The sequence below is a fragment of the Saccostrea cucullata genome, unplaced genomic scaffold (genome assembly GCF_032062105.1).
Source record: "Saccostrea cucullata isolate Sc308-1 unplaced genomic scaffold, CSIRO_AGI_Scuc_v1 ctg419, whole genome shotgun sequence".
NCBI lineage: Eukaryota > Metazoa > Mollusca > Bivalvia > Ostreida > Ostreidae > Saccostrea > Saccostrea cuccullata.
The window spans coordinates 262,926-278,998 of record NW_026927872.1 but is presented as its reverse complement, the minus strand read 5'-3'; the positions used below and the strand labels follow the sequence as shown (position 1 = coordinate 278,998).

Below are 16,073 nucleotides of genomic sequence, written 5' to 3'. Positions count from 1 at the left end.
TTAACAAAGAATGTCCAATATATTTCTATGTAAAACTTTGATTCCCCATTGTGGCCCCGCCCTACCCACCCCCTCCCCTCGGGTCATGATTTGAACAATTTAGAATCTACACTACCCCAGGATGCTTCCACATAAGTTTCAGCTTTTCTGGCCCAGTGGTTATTAAGAAGATTTTTCTTATATATTTCTATGTAAAACTTGGATTCCCCATTGTGGCCCCGCCCAACCCCCGGGGGTCATGATTTGTACAATTTAGAATCTACACTACCCCAGGATGCTTCCACATAAGTTTCAGCTTTTCTGGCCCAGTGGTTCTTGAGAAGAAGATTTTTAAAGATTTTTCCTATATATTTCTATGTAAAACTTGGATTCCCCATTGTGGCCCCGCCCAACCCCCGGGGGTCATGATTTGTACAATTTAGAATCTACACTACCCCAGGATGCGTCCACATAAGTTTCAGCTTTTCTGGCCCAGTGGTTCTTGAGAAGAAGATTTTTAAAGTTTTTTCCTATATATTTCTATGTAAAACTTGGATTCCCCATTGTGGCCCCGCCCTACCCCCGGGGGTCATGATTTGAACAATTTAGAATCTACACTACCCCAGGATGCTTCCACATAAGTTTCAGCTTTTCTGGCCCAGTGGTTCTTGAGAAGAAGATTTTTTAATAAACCCACCCTATTTTTGTCTTTTCTTGATTATCTCCCCTTGTTAAGGGATTTGGCCCTTCATTTTAACAATTTAAATTCCCCTTCACCCAAGGATGCTTTGTACCAAGTTTGCTCAAAATTGGCCCAGTGGTTCTTGAGAAGAAGTCGAAAATGTGAAAAGTTTACGGACGGACAGACGGACGACGGACACAATGTGATCAGAAAAGCTCACTTGAACCTTCGGCTCAGGTGAGCTAAAAAAAGATGACTATGGCGCGTAACGTCCCAGGTTATTTTAAGACCGTAAAATATCTTTAAAAATTCCATTTACATTTCCCAGAATCACATGTATAATTTGACATTGACAGATTTGAATGATTCTGGAGTTTTTCGCCAAATCAAACCTGGAATTTTATAAACAACGATTGATCTTTGACAGTTCTAACGAGGAAGGAAGACTTCTGGTTAGAGACGATGTGTTTAAGTGTAATTAATATTCAATTTCACGAACGACATGTAAATAAGATTATTATACTAGAAGTGCATATCTTAATTTGATGTATATTTATAGTAAAATTATGAAAGATTTAGTAGGCATACTTAATTAACCACTTCCACTGACCCTGAAAGATTTAACAACATAGATTTTAGGTCTGACACACTTCAAATTTGTTTGACTGGAAATACCCTGGCCTTCTGTTATTGCCATTTTTAAATTGTCGATTAGCAACATATAGAAGAAATCATATACTTTTATACGCTTCACATTTATTCTTTCAGAAAGCCAATCAACATTTATTTTTCTTCTTAAAAATACCTGGTCACTAAGTGCAACAAACTGGTCACAATGATGTAAATAAACATATTAAAATGATGACTTATTTAATGAACCAAGAAAAAACAAATTGAAGAACAGGTTTTTTGACAATATTTTATTAATTACATAGTAAGAGTCATATGAACCACAACACGATGACCTCATGGTGACGGTGTCTTGACAGTTTGTGCCGACAGCATGGTGTTGAAGTAAGAGTTCGGGTCCGACAACAAATCCTGTGGGGAACCCATCTCCATTACCTAATTAATGCCAACATTTAATTAATTGGTTGTGCATTTATTATCATAATAAGAGAGAAAGCAATTAAACATCCAATGTATGCACATAGGTATCACACAAGTGTGTCACTTCTGAATGCTGTCAACCAAAATTGAATAAGGGATTTAGCAAGTAAAATTTTGTAGTGAATAGTCGTATTGTTGCTGCATGTAGATTTATTACTTTAGTTTGTCATTAGATATAGACATAATAGTATATATTCATTGGTAAAGACATTTACAATTTGAAACCTGGCATTAACAATGGTGAATTTAGTTTTCATCACATGTCATTTTATATTCATTTTAAAACACTATTTTAGGATAATATTTGGAGTAAACATCAAACATCTACAGTGGAGCCTCATTTATCCGGACGCTTTGGTTCCTAGTCGAATTGTTCGAATATGTGAAGCATCTGGATATCTGAATCAGCTGTTAAACAGGACAAAATAACATTTGAAAATTCTGTCCTGACGAAAAATCGTCCGGATACTGAAGCATCCGGAAATCTGGGGTCCGGATATTTGAAGGTCCACTGTAATTGTTATAAGATCTGAAATTATTATATTAATGTCAAGAAACGACGACATATCTGGATACAAACATCATTAATCATCGTCTTGTTTTTGGCGTCAACATAGGTGTCACGATTGTGACAATGATGCAGATTGTTTTATATAGGTTTCGTGTTTCCCTATACATTGATTTGATACTATGATTTGTAGATCGTATAATCGGTTACATTTCTTATTATTGATTCACTGTACTTACATATCTAGAAGAACATGATCTTATGATTCTAATTTTATTATTCTGGATTATTGTAATACGCTAGATTTGTTGTAAATATCGTTTCTGATTCTGAAACTTTATTTATAGATACCGCCATCATGATGATTATTTTGTGGAATATCAAGCCCGATTCAAAATGTAATTTCTCTGTACTAAGCATTTTTATCGAAATTTAATAATACTTTTGGGATATCGTCATATTGTGTAATTGTTTTATATCATAATTGTCACATGTGTTATGTGGATTATCTATTGTTATTATTAAACATTATTTGACAATGATTATTGCCGGTGGCTGCCGGTGACTGCCGGTGGTACCGGAGATCTGCCGGTCGTCCCTAGGAAAGCGCGTGGGTCTCCGGGGAGACTCTCCAGAGCTATAAAAACAGAGGATAAGAATTGCCGGTGGGACTCGGTGTTAGGATTTTGAGGTTAGAGGGTGTTTTATTAGATTCTTAGAGTTTTTCTGTAGGAATTTAGTAATTTTTGAATTTATTCATCAATTTTTCTTATAGTGATTACGGGTTAATCTCGTATCACTATTAATTACTAGTATTTATCGTAGGACGTTTATATTGGGTTAATCTCGATATTAAACGATTAAATAATTTTGTTACGGTTTGACTGAAAGTGAGTCTTGAAGTCTTTCCGTGTAAATAATTGTTTATCTTTGATAGATTTTAGGAATTCAATCAATTTAAAGTGATAATCTAGTTGCATTTATTGGAATATTCAAGCAGGAATTAAGGCTAGGATTTGATATAGAAATTATAGAGATAAATTTCTTGCTTTAAATAGCTTTTATACATTGTGTAGATTTGTTAAGGGAGAAATACTTTGGTTATTCTAAGGTATTTCTAGGATTTAACACTCACTATTCGGGTCATTCTCGTTTAGTGCGCCTCCCCCCCCCCCCCTTTATGGTATTAACGTAATACGAAGGTTGTGTTACTGTTAGTGTAGTATTTCACTGTGAAATTGGGTGATTCCCGACTTACAGTGAATTTTATTGTAATTGAATATTAATTAATACATATTGTGACTTTTATTTATTGAATAAATTTGTAAACTTTAAATAAGGCTTATCATTTAACTTCCCCGTAGTTATTTACGAGTCCAAACACAGGTTATTCTTGTGTTATTATAGGAGATCTTTATTTGCGGGTTATTCTCGGAAATAATCACAGTACTACATGGGTTATTCCCGTGTAGGCTTCTAAGGAGTATCTGTGCGTGAGATCCAAGCAGCTCAGGTCCGTTACATAGGTATGGAATATCAAGTTAACTTACTCTTATTTGAAGAGACCTTAAATAATTTGAAGATGTAATGAACTCATTGGATACGCATCAGTTCTTCAATTAAAGATCTTTCAAACAATTGATATTTCAATTCTGAATTTTTTTGCATGCATAATATTGTTGATAAAATTAGTTGCTTATAATTGAATTGTTTCTCTTTTCAGTGAAAAAAATTATATCAAAGAAGAAATGATGCGACCATTTATTCCCCAGGAACGGACATTATATACGGACTTCATACTGCTTCGATAGTGGGTAAGCTTTTCTAGTGATGCGCTTGAGTCTCCCTCTATGAGGTGTGATCAAAAAGTTCGCGAACTAATTGAATTACTTCCATAAAAGAAACAATATTTGGTTTCATTGTTGATTAAATTTTCAATTAATCCTCTCCGATTTTTAATGCACATCAACCACCGTTCTCTGCATGCGCGAATCACGTGATATTGACGGTCACGTGACCACCTCCGTAGCGTTCTGTCACAGAAGTAGAAAGATTTTTCTGAGTTTTATATTTCTTTCCATGTGAGTTAATTTTTATGACAAGAACAGTTCATTTGTCAGAAATGGTCAAATCTTGGCAACAGAATGGGTGGATAAGAATATCCTTTCCAAAGATAAGCATAACGACCATTAAAACACAAATCTGTTGTCTCGGGAGAGACCTTTATTCAAGGTGGATAGAGAAGGGTGCTTCCTTTTTATCATATCTAATATGTTTAAAATCTAAAGTAAACGGTATTTTAGGTATTTAATAATTATATTATTGTTCAAATATCCAACTATTTTTAGGTCACCTGAGTCACTCAGGTGACCTATTGCTATCCGTTTTCGTCCGTCGTCGTGCGTCGTGTGTTAACATTTGAACATTTTCAGCTTCTTCTCTGAAACCACTGAACTTATTTCAACCAAATTTGGTATGCAGCATCTATGGGTGAAGGGGAACATAAATTGTGAATTTCATGGTCCCCGCCCCCCTGGGGCCTGAGGGGTTGGGCAAAAACCACTAAAATTAATGAAATCTATAAAAATCTTCTTCTCTACTCCTGGACATCAAGCAGTCAAACTGTTGGTATGAATGTAATGAGCATTAAGTCCTCTACCAAAATTGTGAAATTCATGGCCCCAGGGTCAGGGGTTCTAGTGCTAGGATGGGGCTCTATAGATTATATAGTGAAAATGCATTATTTCTTTGAAAATCTTCTTCTCTGCTCCTGGGTATTGAATAAAGTAACCAAGTACATAGTTATGATGAGCAAGAGTGGCTCTACCAAAATTGTGAATTTCATGGCCCCAGGGTCAGGGGTTCTGGTGTTAGGGCGGGGCTCTTTTGATTATATAGTGAAACTACTTTAATTCTTTGAAAATCTTCTTCTTTGCTCCTAGATATTAAATAAACTAACTAAGTGTATAGAATTTTATGGCCCTAGGGTCAGGGGTTCTGGTGTAAAGGCAGGGCTCTAATGATTATATAGTGAAAAAGCATTATTTCTTTGAAAATCTTCTTCTCTGCTCCTGGGTATTAAATAAACTAAGTACATAGTTATGATGAGCAAGAGTGCCTCTTCCAAAATTGTGAATTTTATGCCCTAGGGTCAGGGGTTCTGGTGTAAGGGTGGGGCTCTATTGATTATATAGTGAAAATGCATTTATTTTTTGAAAACCCTCTTCTCTGCTCCTGGGTATTAAATAAACTAACTAAGTACATAGTTATGATGAGTAAGAGTGCCTCTTCCAGATTTGTGAATTTTATGGCCCCAGGGTCAGGGGTTCTGGTGTTAGGGTGGGGCTCTATTGTTTATATGGCAAAAATGCATTAATTCTTTGAAAATCTTCCTCTCTGCTCCTGGGTATTAGATAAACTAAATTAGTATATAGTTATAATGAGCAAGAGTGCCTCAACCTGATTTGTAAATTTCATGGCCCCTGTGTCAGGGGTTTACCCATTTTGTGTAAGTGGGGTCTTTTGATTATAAAGTGAAAATACTTTAATTCTTTTAAAATCTTTTGCACCTGTGTATTATGCCAATGATCTAAGTATATGTATTTATGATGAAAAAAGGTGCCTCTATCAAAATGGTTAATTGTATGCCCCCTGGGTCAGGGTTAGGGGGGGATTACATGGTCTGAAAATAAATTAATGCTTTGAAATCTGCTCTTTAGTATTAATCAACCATTTATGATGAAATAAAATTTATGATAAAATTTCCAAAATTTGAAATAAGTGGCCCAAGGGTCTGTTGTTCCTTTAGGGTGGGGTTCACAACTGGTTCTAAGTTGGAAGTGCATTTTTTCTTTGTTACTCTGATCTACCTCTGGGTATTAAGTAACTAGAGTAAGCAAGCTAAGTGTATCATTATGATAAGCAATGGTGCATCTTTCAAAATGTGAATTTTTCATGGCCTCTGGTTTAAAACATGAACCAAATTCAATTGTTCAAAAGTTGTTACATGATACTCAGGTGACCTAAAAGGCCCGTTGGCCTCTTGTTCAAAGTGTAAATTGGAGGTCTTTGATAGCAAATTGCTTAATTAAAAACACACATCTTTTCAAATTTGCTTTCACTTGGCAAGATGACGGGTATCATTTTTAACAATCTGCCTTCCTTCACTAAAACGATCAATCCAATCATTTATTAAATTTATAGGAACTCATTTATCTAAATAAACTGTGCACAAATTATTATATGATACTGCAGAGGGATTTCTAAGATATACAATAAATTGTACAGAGGTTTGTTGAACGAGTTCGACTGAGACAACCATTTTTCGTCACAAGTGACCTACATAGTGACGTCATTTTCACACTGTGACGTCACAAACAAGGAGAAAAACTTTATTCAGCATATGCTATTTATGGACCTTGTGTATGACTATGTATGTATCGACTTTCATTCTAATCTGTATTGTGGTTTTGTAGATACAGAGATAGTTCGCGAACTTTTTGATCACCCCTCGTATTTCAAGTTTGTCAACGGCGAGCCCGTAAAACCCTTGGATGGGGACCGATTCACGTTACAAAATTGGTGGCAGCAGTTTGGTGACTTTCTTCAGGAAGTCTTACAGCTAGGACTCAGTGTCACATTTACAGACTTGGTGTCTGTGGACGGCAGAGGTTGTCGTTACGGAAGAGGTTACAAGTCTGCTTCAGGAAGCTCTAGGATAGGACTTGTTCCGAAAACGTGTTCCGAAACGGTATTGGTTGCCGGTGTCATATAGGCCCTAGTGAGACTTCCGCCATAGTGAGACTTCCCCCCGGAAGTCTGGCTATATAGTGAGTCTTCCCCCTGGGGGAAATATGGCTATATAGTGAGACTTCCCCCCATAATGACCATAGTGAGTCTTCCCCCTTCGGTTTTCGGTTTGGATTTTATATACATTGACATAATTAAATATTTATTGTATGCTTTAGGGACCTTTTAACTTTTATAAATGTTATGAAGTATTTTTAGGATTTGTATTTCATTTTGAAATTAAATTTGCGTGATATTAATGAAATTACATCAATATAAAATCAAATAAGATGGATTGAGTTCTAATACACTTTAAATCAAATTCTGACCGTCATGCATATTTTAGAAAAGGCACCGGATGCATGGATTGGGCTTAACCCCCCCCCCCTTTTTTTTTTTAAATTTATGACCGGAAAAATTGTATGAAAACGTGTGCATCCCCTGCTCATCACACCCATACATCAATTCATACAGTTATTTTTTCATTTTAGTCGTGTTTTAAAAATTATTTATTTAAAGATATTTTATTAAACTGGGTTTGGACGATTGGATGTTTGAATACACGTATAAAAATACGTAAAATTAAAAAAGATATAAGTCTTAAAGTACTATAAATTTTTCTTCTTTTCGCTACATTTTTTTATGAAATCGGTTGAACCATATCTAATGTGTAAATAGCTAATGTTTGTACACAAACAGAAAAACAAAGAAACAAAACTATGCTATCAATTTTTTTTTTATTCAAATGCTGAAAACAATCAGAACATTTCATATAAGTGACTCGTGAATTAATAAAATTATTCGTCATCAATACATGTAAAGGAAAGGGTATACATATTATATATATTATATCATCTCAATGTACACGCATATGTTATAATGGATATCAAACAGTTAATTAAAACGATATTCAAACTGTTCATGCATATAAAATAAATACCGGTATATAAATACATGTATATGTATGGAAGATAATTTCGTCATAAATTAACACTGTTAGAATTTTTTAAAATAATAAAACAATGTTCCGGAAACTATAATAAGAGGGGGGAGTCTCGCTATGAATGGGGGAAGGCTGGTTATAAAGTGAGCCTTCCCCCCCGGAAGAACGGCTATATAGTGAAACTTCCGTGGGGGAAGTCTCACTATATAGCCATTCTTCCGGGGGGAAGGCTCACTATATAGTCAGCCTTCCGGGGGGAAGACTCACTATATAGTGAGCCTTCCGGGGGAAGCCTCACTATGGGGGAAGTCTCACTATACGACACCGGTACTGAAAAGTTCCAGAGCGGGGGGAGGGGGAGGAATGAAGCGGACAGCTTTATTATACTGCCTCGCTAGTGGGTGGCTTTTTCTAGTGATGCGGTAGAGTCTCCATCTACTGAAGGTAAGAGCCTGTATAAACCATGAATGGGTGACCGCTTCACGTTACACCTTTTATAAATTGTACAAAAGGTATCTTTAATTGGTAACTTTAAAGCAGATTAACAAATCCTTTATCCTGAATAAATCGTTGCAAGCAATAATTCTACTACATTATTGCTCTCAACAAATCAATAAATGGCAGCCATAATGATGCATGTATCTTCAAATAACTGAAAAATATCTTAAATCTGTTCGAAGCGGCACAAAAGAACTAGACAGTCTTCATGTGTAGACATAAACTATGTTCGTATCTCTTACCCGTCCGGCGTCCATGATAATGATGAGATCACAATGTAGGACCGTGTTGAGGCGGTGAGCGATGGTGAGAACCGTGCAGTCGGCAAAACTCTCTCGTATCGTCTGCTGGATTTTGGCGTCTGTTGCCGTATCTATGGAAGCCGTGGCCTCATCCAAAAGCAGAATCTATAACGCATAATGTAATATACATGTACATTTACATTTCTAAATGTCCTTTTAAGTAAAACGTTTAAAGTTTGCTGTCCATCCAAATTCTTACCTTGTTTCTCCGTAAGATGGCCCTAGCTAAACATATCAACTGGCGTTCTCCTACTGAGAAATTCTCTCCATTTTCTTCTATCATAAAATCCAACTCGTTATCAAATTGTTTCACCTAAATGAAATAAACATTGATAGAGTTAAATAGTTTTACTTTCTGAATGTTGAAAAGGCTAAACAGACACAAACCTTATCTTTCATATGGACATCCTCCAAGGCCGCCCACATGACGTCATCGGTGTATTGGCCAAAAGGATCTAAGTTATATCTAAAAACAACGATTTTTGAAAAGTTCAATAAAAAGTTGAGAAGATGGATAGACAAGGTTAAAGCTATATTAGTAATTATCTTGCATACCGCATGGTACCAGCGAACAACACAGGGTCCTGTGGTATGGTAGAAAGCTTGGATCGAAGGAGCTGTAGAGATACTTTGGCAACGTCTACACCGTCTATGTATATGTGACCACTGGACAGTTCGTTTAAGCGAAATAATGCAGCTGCTAGCGAAGACTTGCCTAAAAGAACATAACACATGATCTCATGCACCATAAACAAATTAATGAAAGGTCATAACAATTTTCAGGTGCGTTGACCAGAATGCATATAGTTATACCTGCTCCAGTTCGACCAACTATTCCAACTTTCTGACGCGGATGAATATCGAATCTAATTTCATTAAGTACAGGGTCCATGTCATCGCGATATTTCATCTGAACGTTAGAGAAAATAATCCGCCCTTCATTTGGCCAGGTTTCGGCAGGTGTGTCGATAAAAGTCTGACTCTCGGATTCCAATTTCTATAATGTAGAATGCAACATTTCTAATTAGAAATCTCCCATATAATTAATAGGGAATAGAACGAACAAAAGGAACATTATTTACATGAAAATATAATCGTATACATCACCTCATATTGGTGAAGACGTTCAATTGATGTAAATCTGGCCTCTACCTCGTTAAGAACTCTAATCATGAACTGCATTATCGATACAACCTATGAAGAAAAAGGCACAGGGTTCCTGAGATATCGTTTAGGGAAAATCTGCTGCAAGTATAAATATACACACTCTACATATTAGGGGCAAGCTATACGTAAACTTTACGATCAATCTGAAAATCATTAATTTCCAAGAAAAATTGTGAATAAAATTGCCAACCATTAATCAGAAAGTTTTAAAATCTAGAGTACTCTGAAACAAGATGATGGTGTTAAAATTAATGTAATCGGCAAGAGAGTAAAATCTTACATATACTTACATGTAGTGAATTTGAAATATATTTGGACATAAAACAATCGTACCCTAATGCATTGTGTCAGTGCTAGGGCGGCCTGAGAAGCGTCCGTGGATTCTTTGGTGAGAATCAGCGATAAAGCCGTGGTGATAGTGATACAAGACGCTGCGAGGTCAAGCCGCAATCCAATCCAGCGCATCGCAGTCTCCATCAAAAACGTGGCAACCGTAGAGACATCGGTGAAGGTTCGGATACTGAAAGATTCATTAATAGACTTTCATCATTTTTTTTCATAACATGGATATGCTGAGGAATACCGACAAATAGTGGTCTCTACACACCTTTTTATGCAATTGTTTTGTTGTTGGAAGGAGACGATGGTGCTCAGACCTTGTGCTGAGGTGCTCACGTGACTAAGTAATGGCGACCGGGTTATGTTTTCAAAACGTTTGAATTGACGAACTGAGACGGATGAAACGACTTTAAAGATGTAAAAGAAGATGGCTACTGGTACAATAGCAATCCCTATCCACGGCATAATAACAACGGCGGAGACCAGAGAGACTAGAATAGACGTGGAGACTTGGAACAAGGTGTCCTGAAGCTGTGGCAGGAAAACGTCAGCTAGAACAAACAGTTACTGATTAATAAAATAAGCCGCTGCTTATGGTCGTTGGTAAATTTATATACTAACCATGCTATATATTACTTTACCACATAAAACCTATGTCTATACAATATTCTATTTTGTTATTGTTAGACGAATACCTTCATCCAAGTCTTTTGAGAAGCGGTTCAAAATTCTTCCCGGTGGATTTGCGTCAAAAAATCGCATCGGAGCTTTCATCACATTTGACAAAACTTTGTCATGCAGTCTACAAGCTGCTCGAACATAATACTGAAATATAAAATCCAACAGGTCCGTTAACTGCATAAAGCTGTATTACTTTAAGATTCATCTACCATCTAATAAGAGAGATAACCCCATCTCCATCTGGGTATATGTTATTTAATAGTATCCTAGCCCATTATAGAATTGTCATTAAAATTAAAAGGTTATATTCTGGAAAAACATATTGAAATTGTTTGCATTTCAAGTTTTTAATTATAAATCAGATTCATATTAAAAGTCATGTGAGTAAACATAACGAAGAAGAACCTTAATATAACTTTCTTGTTTTTTAAATTGACATAAAAAGTGAAAACAGAATTCTAAGGGTGGGGTCCGATGTTGAAAAGGATTCTTGGATGAAATGGAGGTAAAATATACCGTGGCTCCAATGAACCCTTTGGCAACCATCATCACAATGATCAGCCCCATGGATGATACATATACTGTCAGATAAAAATCCAGTTCCGTGGACGAGTCAGAAACGTCCGTAACAGTGGAATTGAAAATTGGATTTTCACTGGTTATTAAATGGTCAGTAGAATTTAATGGCAAAGACACATTCTGGACTGTGGTTGAGTTTGAAGAATCCATGGAACTGCTCGTCTGAAATATATTCAAATTTTCATATTAACTAATAATACCTATTCGGGCAACATCTCAAAGAATAAAAGGTGGAGTGAGACATACATAAAATGTGTTGATCCATATACTTAGCCACCAATCACTAAACACAACGGAAGCAGATGTTAGAGTACTCCAGCAAACAACAAACAAGGCCACACAAATCCCTCCCATGGCGCTGATGTAGGAGTAGTATGTCCCCCATGTTATATCTCCAACCTGCATTTCCTCTACTTGTGTCAACTTTCCTTCAAAGCAACAGGAAAATCATTTTTAATATTATTTGAAAAAAATCATTTTAGTAAGCAAATAACTGAAGATTCATAAAAAACATTAAACAAAATAAATGAACAGACAGATGTGTGAATAAAACCTTTATTTGATGCTTCTTTGTGGAGCTTTCCTACTTCTGGTTTCTTGTCAGTCGTTCCATTCTGCACACCATTCTCTTGCTTTCTCTGTGGTGTAGACCCTTGGTCTTCGTCATCTATAATCCGCTCTTTAATGTTGTCAGCTTAAAAAAAAAGGATTTTTCATGTTTTTATTATAAAATATCTTGAATTTATTGCACTAGATCGCCCATGTGGCACAGTGGTTAGAGTGATTGCTCTATAGTTGTAGAGTAGGGAATTGATCCTTACGTCGCGGGATCGAGCCCACTGAGTGAAGTGGATACTTATCTTTTGGATGAGACCGTATATACCGAGGTCCTGTGTCACAGTAGTTGCTGGCACGAAAAAAATTCCTCACTGCTCAATGGCCCTAAGTGTCGAGAATAGGACAAATTTTGCAGCCCACCATTGGTAAGTTGTGGTGTCTTGATACAAGAGAAAATTTTCAATGGAACCAGTATATACAGTGTATGTTCCTGACGGAACGTTGAAAAGTGTGAGTCATATTAAACTGATATTCAATACTTAGGACCCATGGGCAGTGAGGCATCTTTTTCGAGCCAGCACCTACTGCGAAACTGAATCCTGGTTTATACGGTTTCATCCTCAGGAATGGACTCAGTTTTCCACAGTGGGATTCGAAGACACGACGTAAAGTTCAACTCCTCACTCTGAGATTCTAGAGCAAACACTCTTACCACTGTGTCAGGCGGGCGACTCTTATTCTTGCAAACATATTTTGAGAGAGTTTACGCCAGCTACCCCTGATCATATATGTAGCAGGGTATGCGCCTGCTTTTATTAATCTTATATGTCAGCAATGCATGGATAATATAAGTATACGTTGATTTTTAATCTTTTTTCGTGAAAGTTTATAGATCATTGTCTCTACACATCTACAACAATATAGTGATGTGTTTGCAGCATTGACGTGCATTGCAGTAACGTATTTAATATCATTTTATAATATCCATCCTTACGGGGGGCTGCTCGTGAGGGGTTATCAGTTACTTGGTGGAACTGCTTCATCATTGAATCGTAATATCCAGCAGAAGATATGAGGGCGTCATGTTTCCCGCGCTCCACAAACACGCCATTCTGCATGACCAGAATCTCATCACAGTGTTTTAGATACTGGTAAGATAAAATTATAAATAGAATATAGCGAAACTATTGGGTTTGTACGGCACTTATTTTCATTCACTATTATGAAATTAGACTCACTTGAAGCTGATGTGTTGTAAAGATAACAGTTTTTCCGCCTAAAAATTTCTTTATACAATTGTGGAAAAGGTGACGTCCCACATGAACATCTACAGCCGACAAGACATCATCCAACAGGTAAATATCGCTGTCACTGTAGACTGCGCGTGCAAGACTAACTCTCTGTTTTTGCCCCCCACTGAGATTTGTGCCTCTGTCTCCTATCTACGTAATTTGAACAAAAGACAAACCCTTACAGTTTAACTTAACTCCATGATTCATGAGAACATTAGAATTTTAATGCAGAACAGGGATATTTGAGTTAGAAACCAACCCAACAGCGGGAGCATTTTTATTCAAGTATACTGAAAGGAAAAAGAAACGCATATTTTACTTTTAAATTAAATTAAAACTATTATTTCGGAAAGGTTTTCCGGTATTGTTATCAAACATTTTAATTCAAATTTAATCAACAAGGTACCAAAATCTTTTGTGATTTTGACTGATAATTCCTGAGTTATTGAAACTGATCAGTCGAAAGTCGAAACCCCCCAAAATTAAAATAAAAATTCAATAATCTTGCCATGCACATTGGTAACAGCCTTGAATTTCCAGTGCATTGATTTCAACAGAGCATTTATCTTTCTCATTTGATTATTCAACTCTTCCGACAATAGTCTTAATGGTTGATAGAAGCTGTATTATTCCAAAGCCAACAAATCCCCCCGCCGAATGAGTGCCACGAATTTTCATTTTAGGATAGAATTTACAGAATCCAGCTGGTTTTAGGCAAAATGTTTGTTAACGAGAAAGTCTCAGACAAACACTGGCTACATTTTCTCAGTGTGAACATGCTAAAAACATTAAACATGACGTGTACGTGCATGCGTGAGAGTAAAATCGACGTTAAAGTAAGCAAGTTCGTGGACCAAATAAGAGCAGTGAGTTTCTGTCAATTTTAGGGTGAAAAAAAAATGAGTACGATTGTCTGCTGCATAAATATCGGTTTCAGTGAAAATACCTTGACAACAACCGAGGTGACATGACAAAAGCATTTCTATATGTGACGTTGTTACGCGTCAACATCACCGCCATGGTTGGTTGGAAACCTTTTTATTTACTCTCCGACAACTGAAAAACCCTTTCTTGTTGAAAAGTTTAAAACAAACTGCACAGCAACATCTTGTTGTCTTTTCATTCACTTACGCAATTCAATTACTGGAACCATTGTAACTTCCGTCAGCCATACCATGAATTGCACGAAATTTATACTGATTTCAAATGCGGAAAATGATGTTTATAACTCCAATGCATCGATTAGCACCACAAAATGTGATCATAAAATTGTCATCATCAACATGCACGTGTTTTTGGCTTTTTATCATTTCCCATACGATTTGACGTTTCATACATTTCATGGTTGAGTAATTTGAAAGCAATTTTAGTGCACAGTAATCAAAATACACATTTGACCAATTTTCATAATTTTCGGCCTTATAGTTAAATATATTTCGCTATTATGCTATTATGCGTTTCTTTTTCCTTTCAGTATAAATATAGGTACTTGACTTCATAGGTAACAACAATTCATTTCTATATTAAAAAAATTGATACACGTACCTCTGTTTCGTCGCCATTTGCCAAAAGAAGAAGATCTGGTTGAAGCCCACAGACAAACAGGACATTTTGGTACCTAGTAAACAAATACGTTTATTTGAAGATCAGGAAATACAAATGATTAATTTTACTCTTTACAATTTAGAAGAGTCGAAGACTTGTTACTGACCTCTCTTGGTCGTAGGGTTTTCCAAACAAAATATTATCTCGCAGGGTACCATTAAATATCCAGGCTTGTTGAGCGGCGTATGCAACAGAACCATTGACAGCAAGATGCCCCGAGATCATAGATATCTACAGTTAGGACAAGGGTACATATATAGTGAATGGTGAGACTGAAACTGTAAACCGAAATCATAAAAGGTTGCTTTATTTTTGTTAGTGAATGGATAAAAACTACTTTCAAGAATACTCAATTTAACGCAGATACGGAAACAAAGATATCCAATACCGAACGATTTTTTTAATCAGATATAGGCAAACAAGTAAGTAACCTTGCATTGCTTCTTCAACCAAACTATACTCACTCTTCCCATAATTGATGAAATAAAAGCGGATTTCCCACATCCTACTGGTCCGCAGATTCCAATTAACTGACCCTGAATCAAATGAAATTATTAAATCTTTCCAACATTTATGATAAATTTAAACTAAAACTTCAGGTATGAACATACAAAGCATATTTGTTTATTTACCTTTTTGCTTTTGAAAGTCATATTCTGAATATGAATAGTTTCTCTACGTTGGTTCGCTGTAGGTGTCCCTTCTGCAGAAGAAATAATTTCTATATATTATTCATCAATAAATGATTACTAGTATGGAATTATTTTCATCACTATTCCACCATTTTTTAAATCACTGAAAATAAAAACTGTGATTGCCTTTCTTTTGTTTCTTGTGTTTCTTTTTGCTCTCGTCATTTGTCTCTGCTGAATCCCACACAAAGGTGGCCTCGGTGATTTCTACAGCCAGGGACGGATCGGTACATTTGTCTGAAGGTGCCTCGTACTCATCTGCATTCAAAAGGCGCTGGAAAGGATCAAATATCAATCAATAAAATCGGCAACCATTCACTCTTGAAATCCACACATTTTCTTAGTTATTT

The 16,073-nt window shown here is 36.2% G+C and overlaps 1 protein-coding gene across 1 annotated transcript in view; it reads right to left on the bottom strand.

Annotated features, from left to right (window-relative positions):
- Positions 1-1,564: 1,564 nt before the first annotated feature.
- LOC134275731 (ATP-binding cassette sub-family C member 5-like) overlaps positions 1,565-16,073 on the bottom strand; it is a 27,565-nt gene continuing 13,056 nt past the window's right edge. Inside the window, exons 13-32 of the mRNA XM_062758010.1 lie at positions 15,850-15,997; positions 15,664-15,752; positions 15,496-15,567; positions 15,138-15,262; positions 14,972-15,044; positions 13,373-13,576; positions 13,129-13,282; positions 12,130-12,270; positions 11,823-12,004; positions 11,514-11,738; positions 11,012-11,141; positions 10,585-10,867; positions 10,311-10,497; positions 9,918-10,004; positions 9,624-9,807; positions 9,366-9,525; positions 9,198-9,276; positions 9,010-9,123; positions 8,751-8,915; positions 1,565-1,726 (exon numbers count right to left, since the gene is read on the bottom strand). Of these exons, the coding sequence (XP_062613994.1) occupies positions 1,628-1,726; positions 8,751-8,915; positions 9,010-9,123; positions 9,198-9,276; positions 9,366-9,525; positions 9,624-9,807; positions 9,918-10,004; positions 10,311-10,497; positions 10,585-10,867; positions 11,012-11,141; positions 11,514-11,738; positions 11,823-12,004; positions 12,130-12,270; positions 13,129-13,282; positions 13,373-13,576; positions 14,972-15,044; positions 15,138-15,262; positions 15,496-15,567; positions 15,664-15,752; positions 15,850-15,997 (2,901 nt within the window). The 3' untranslated portion in view covers positions 1,565-1,627. The remainder of the gene's footprint in view (positions 1,727-8,750; positions 8,916-9,009; positions 9,124-9,197; positions 9,277-9,365; positions 9,526-9,623; positions 9,808-9,917; positions 10,005-10,310; positions 10,498-10,584; positions 10,868-11,011; positions 11,142-11,513; positions 11,739-11,822; positions 12,005-12,129; positions 12,271-13,128; positions 13,283-13,372; positions 13,577-14,971; positions 15,045-15,137; positions 15,263-15,495; positions 15,568-15,663; positions 15,753-15,849; positions 15,998-16,073) is intronic.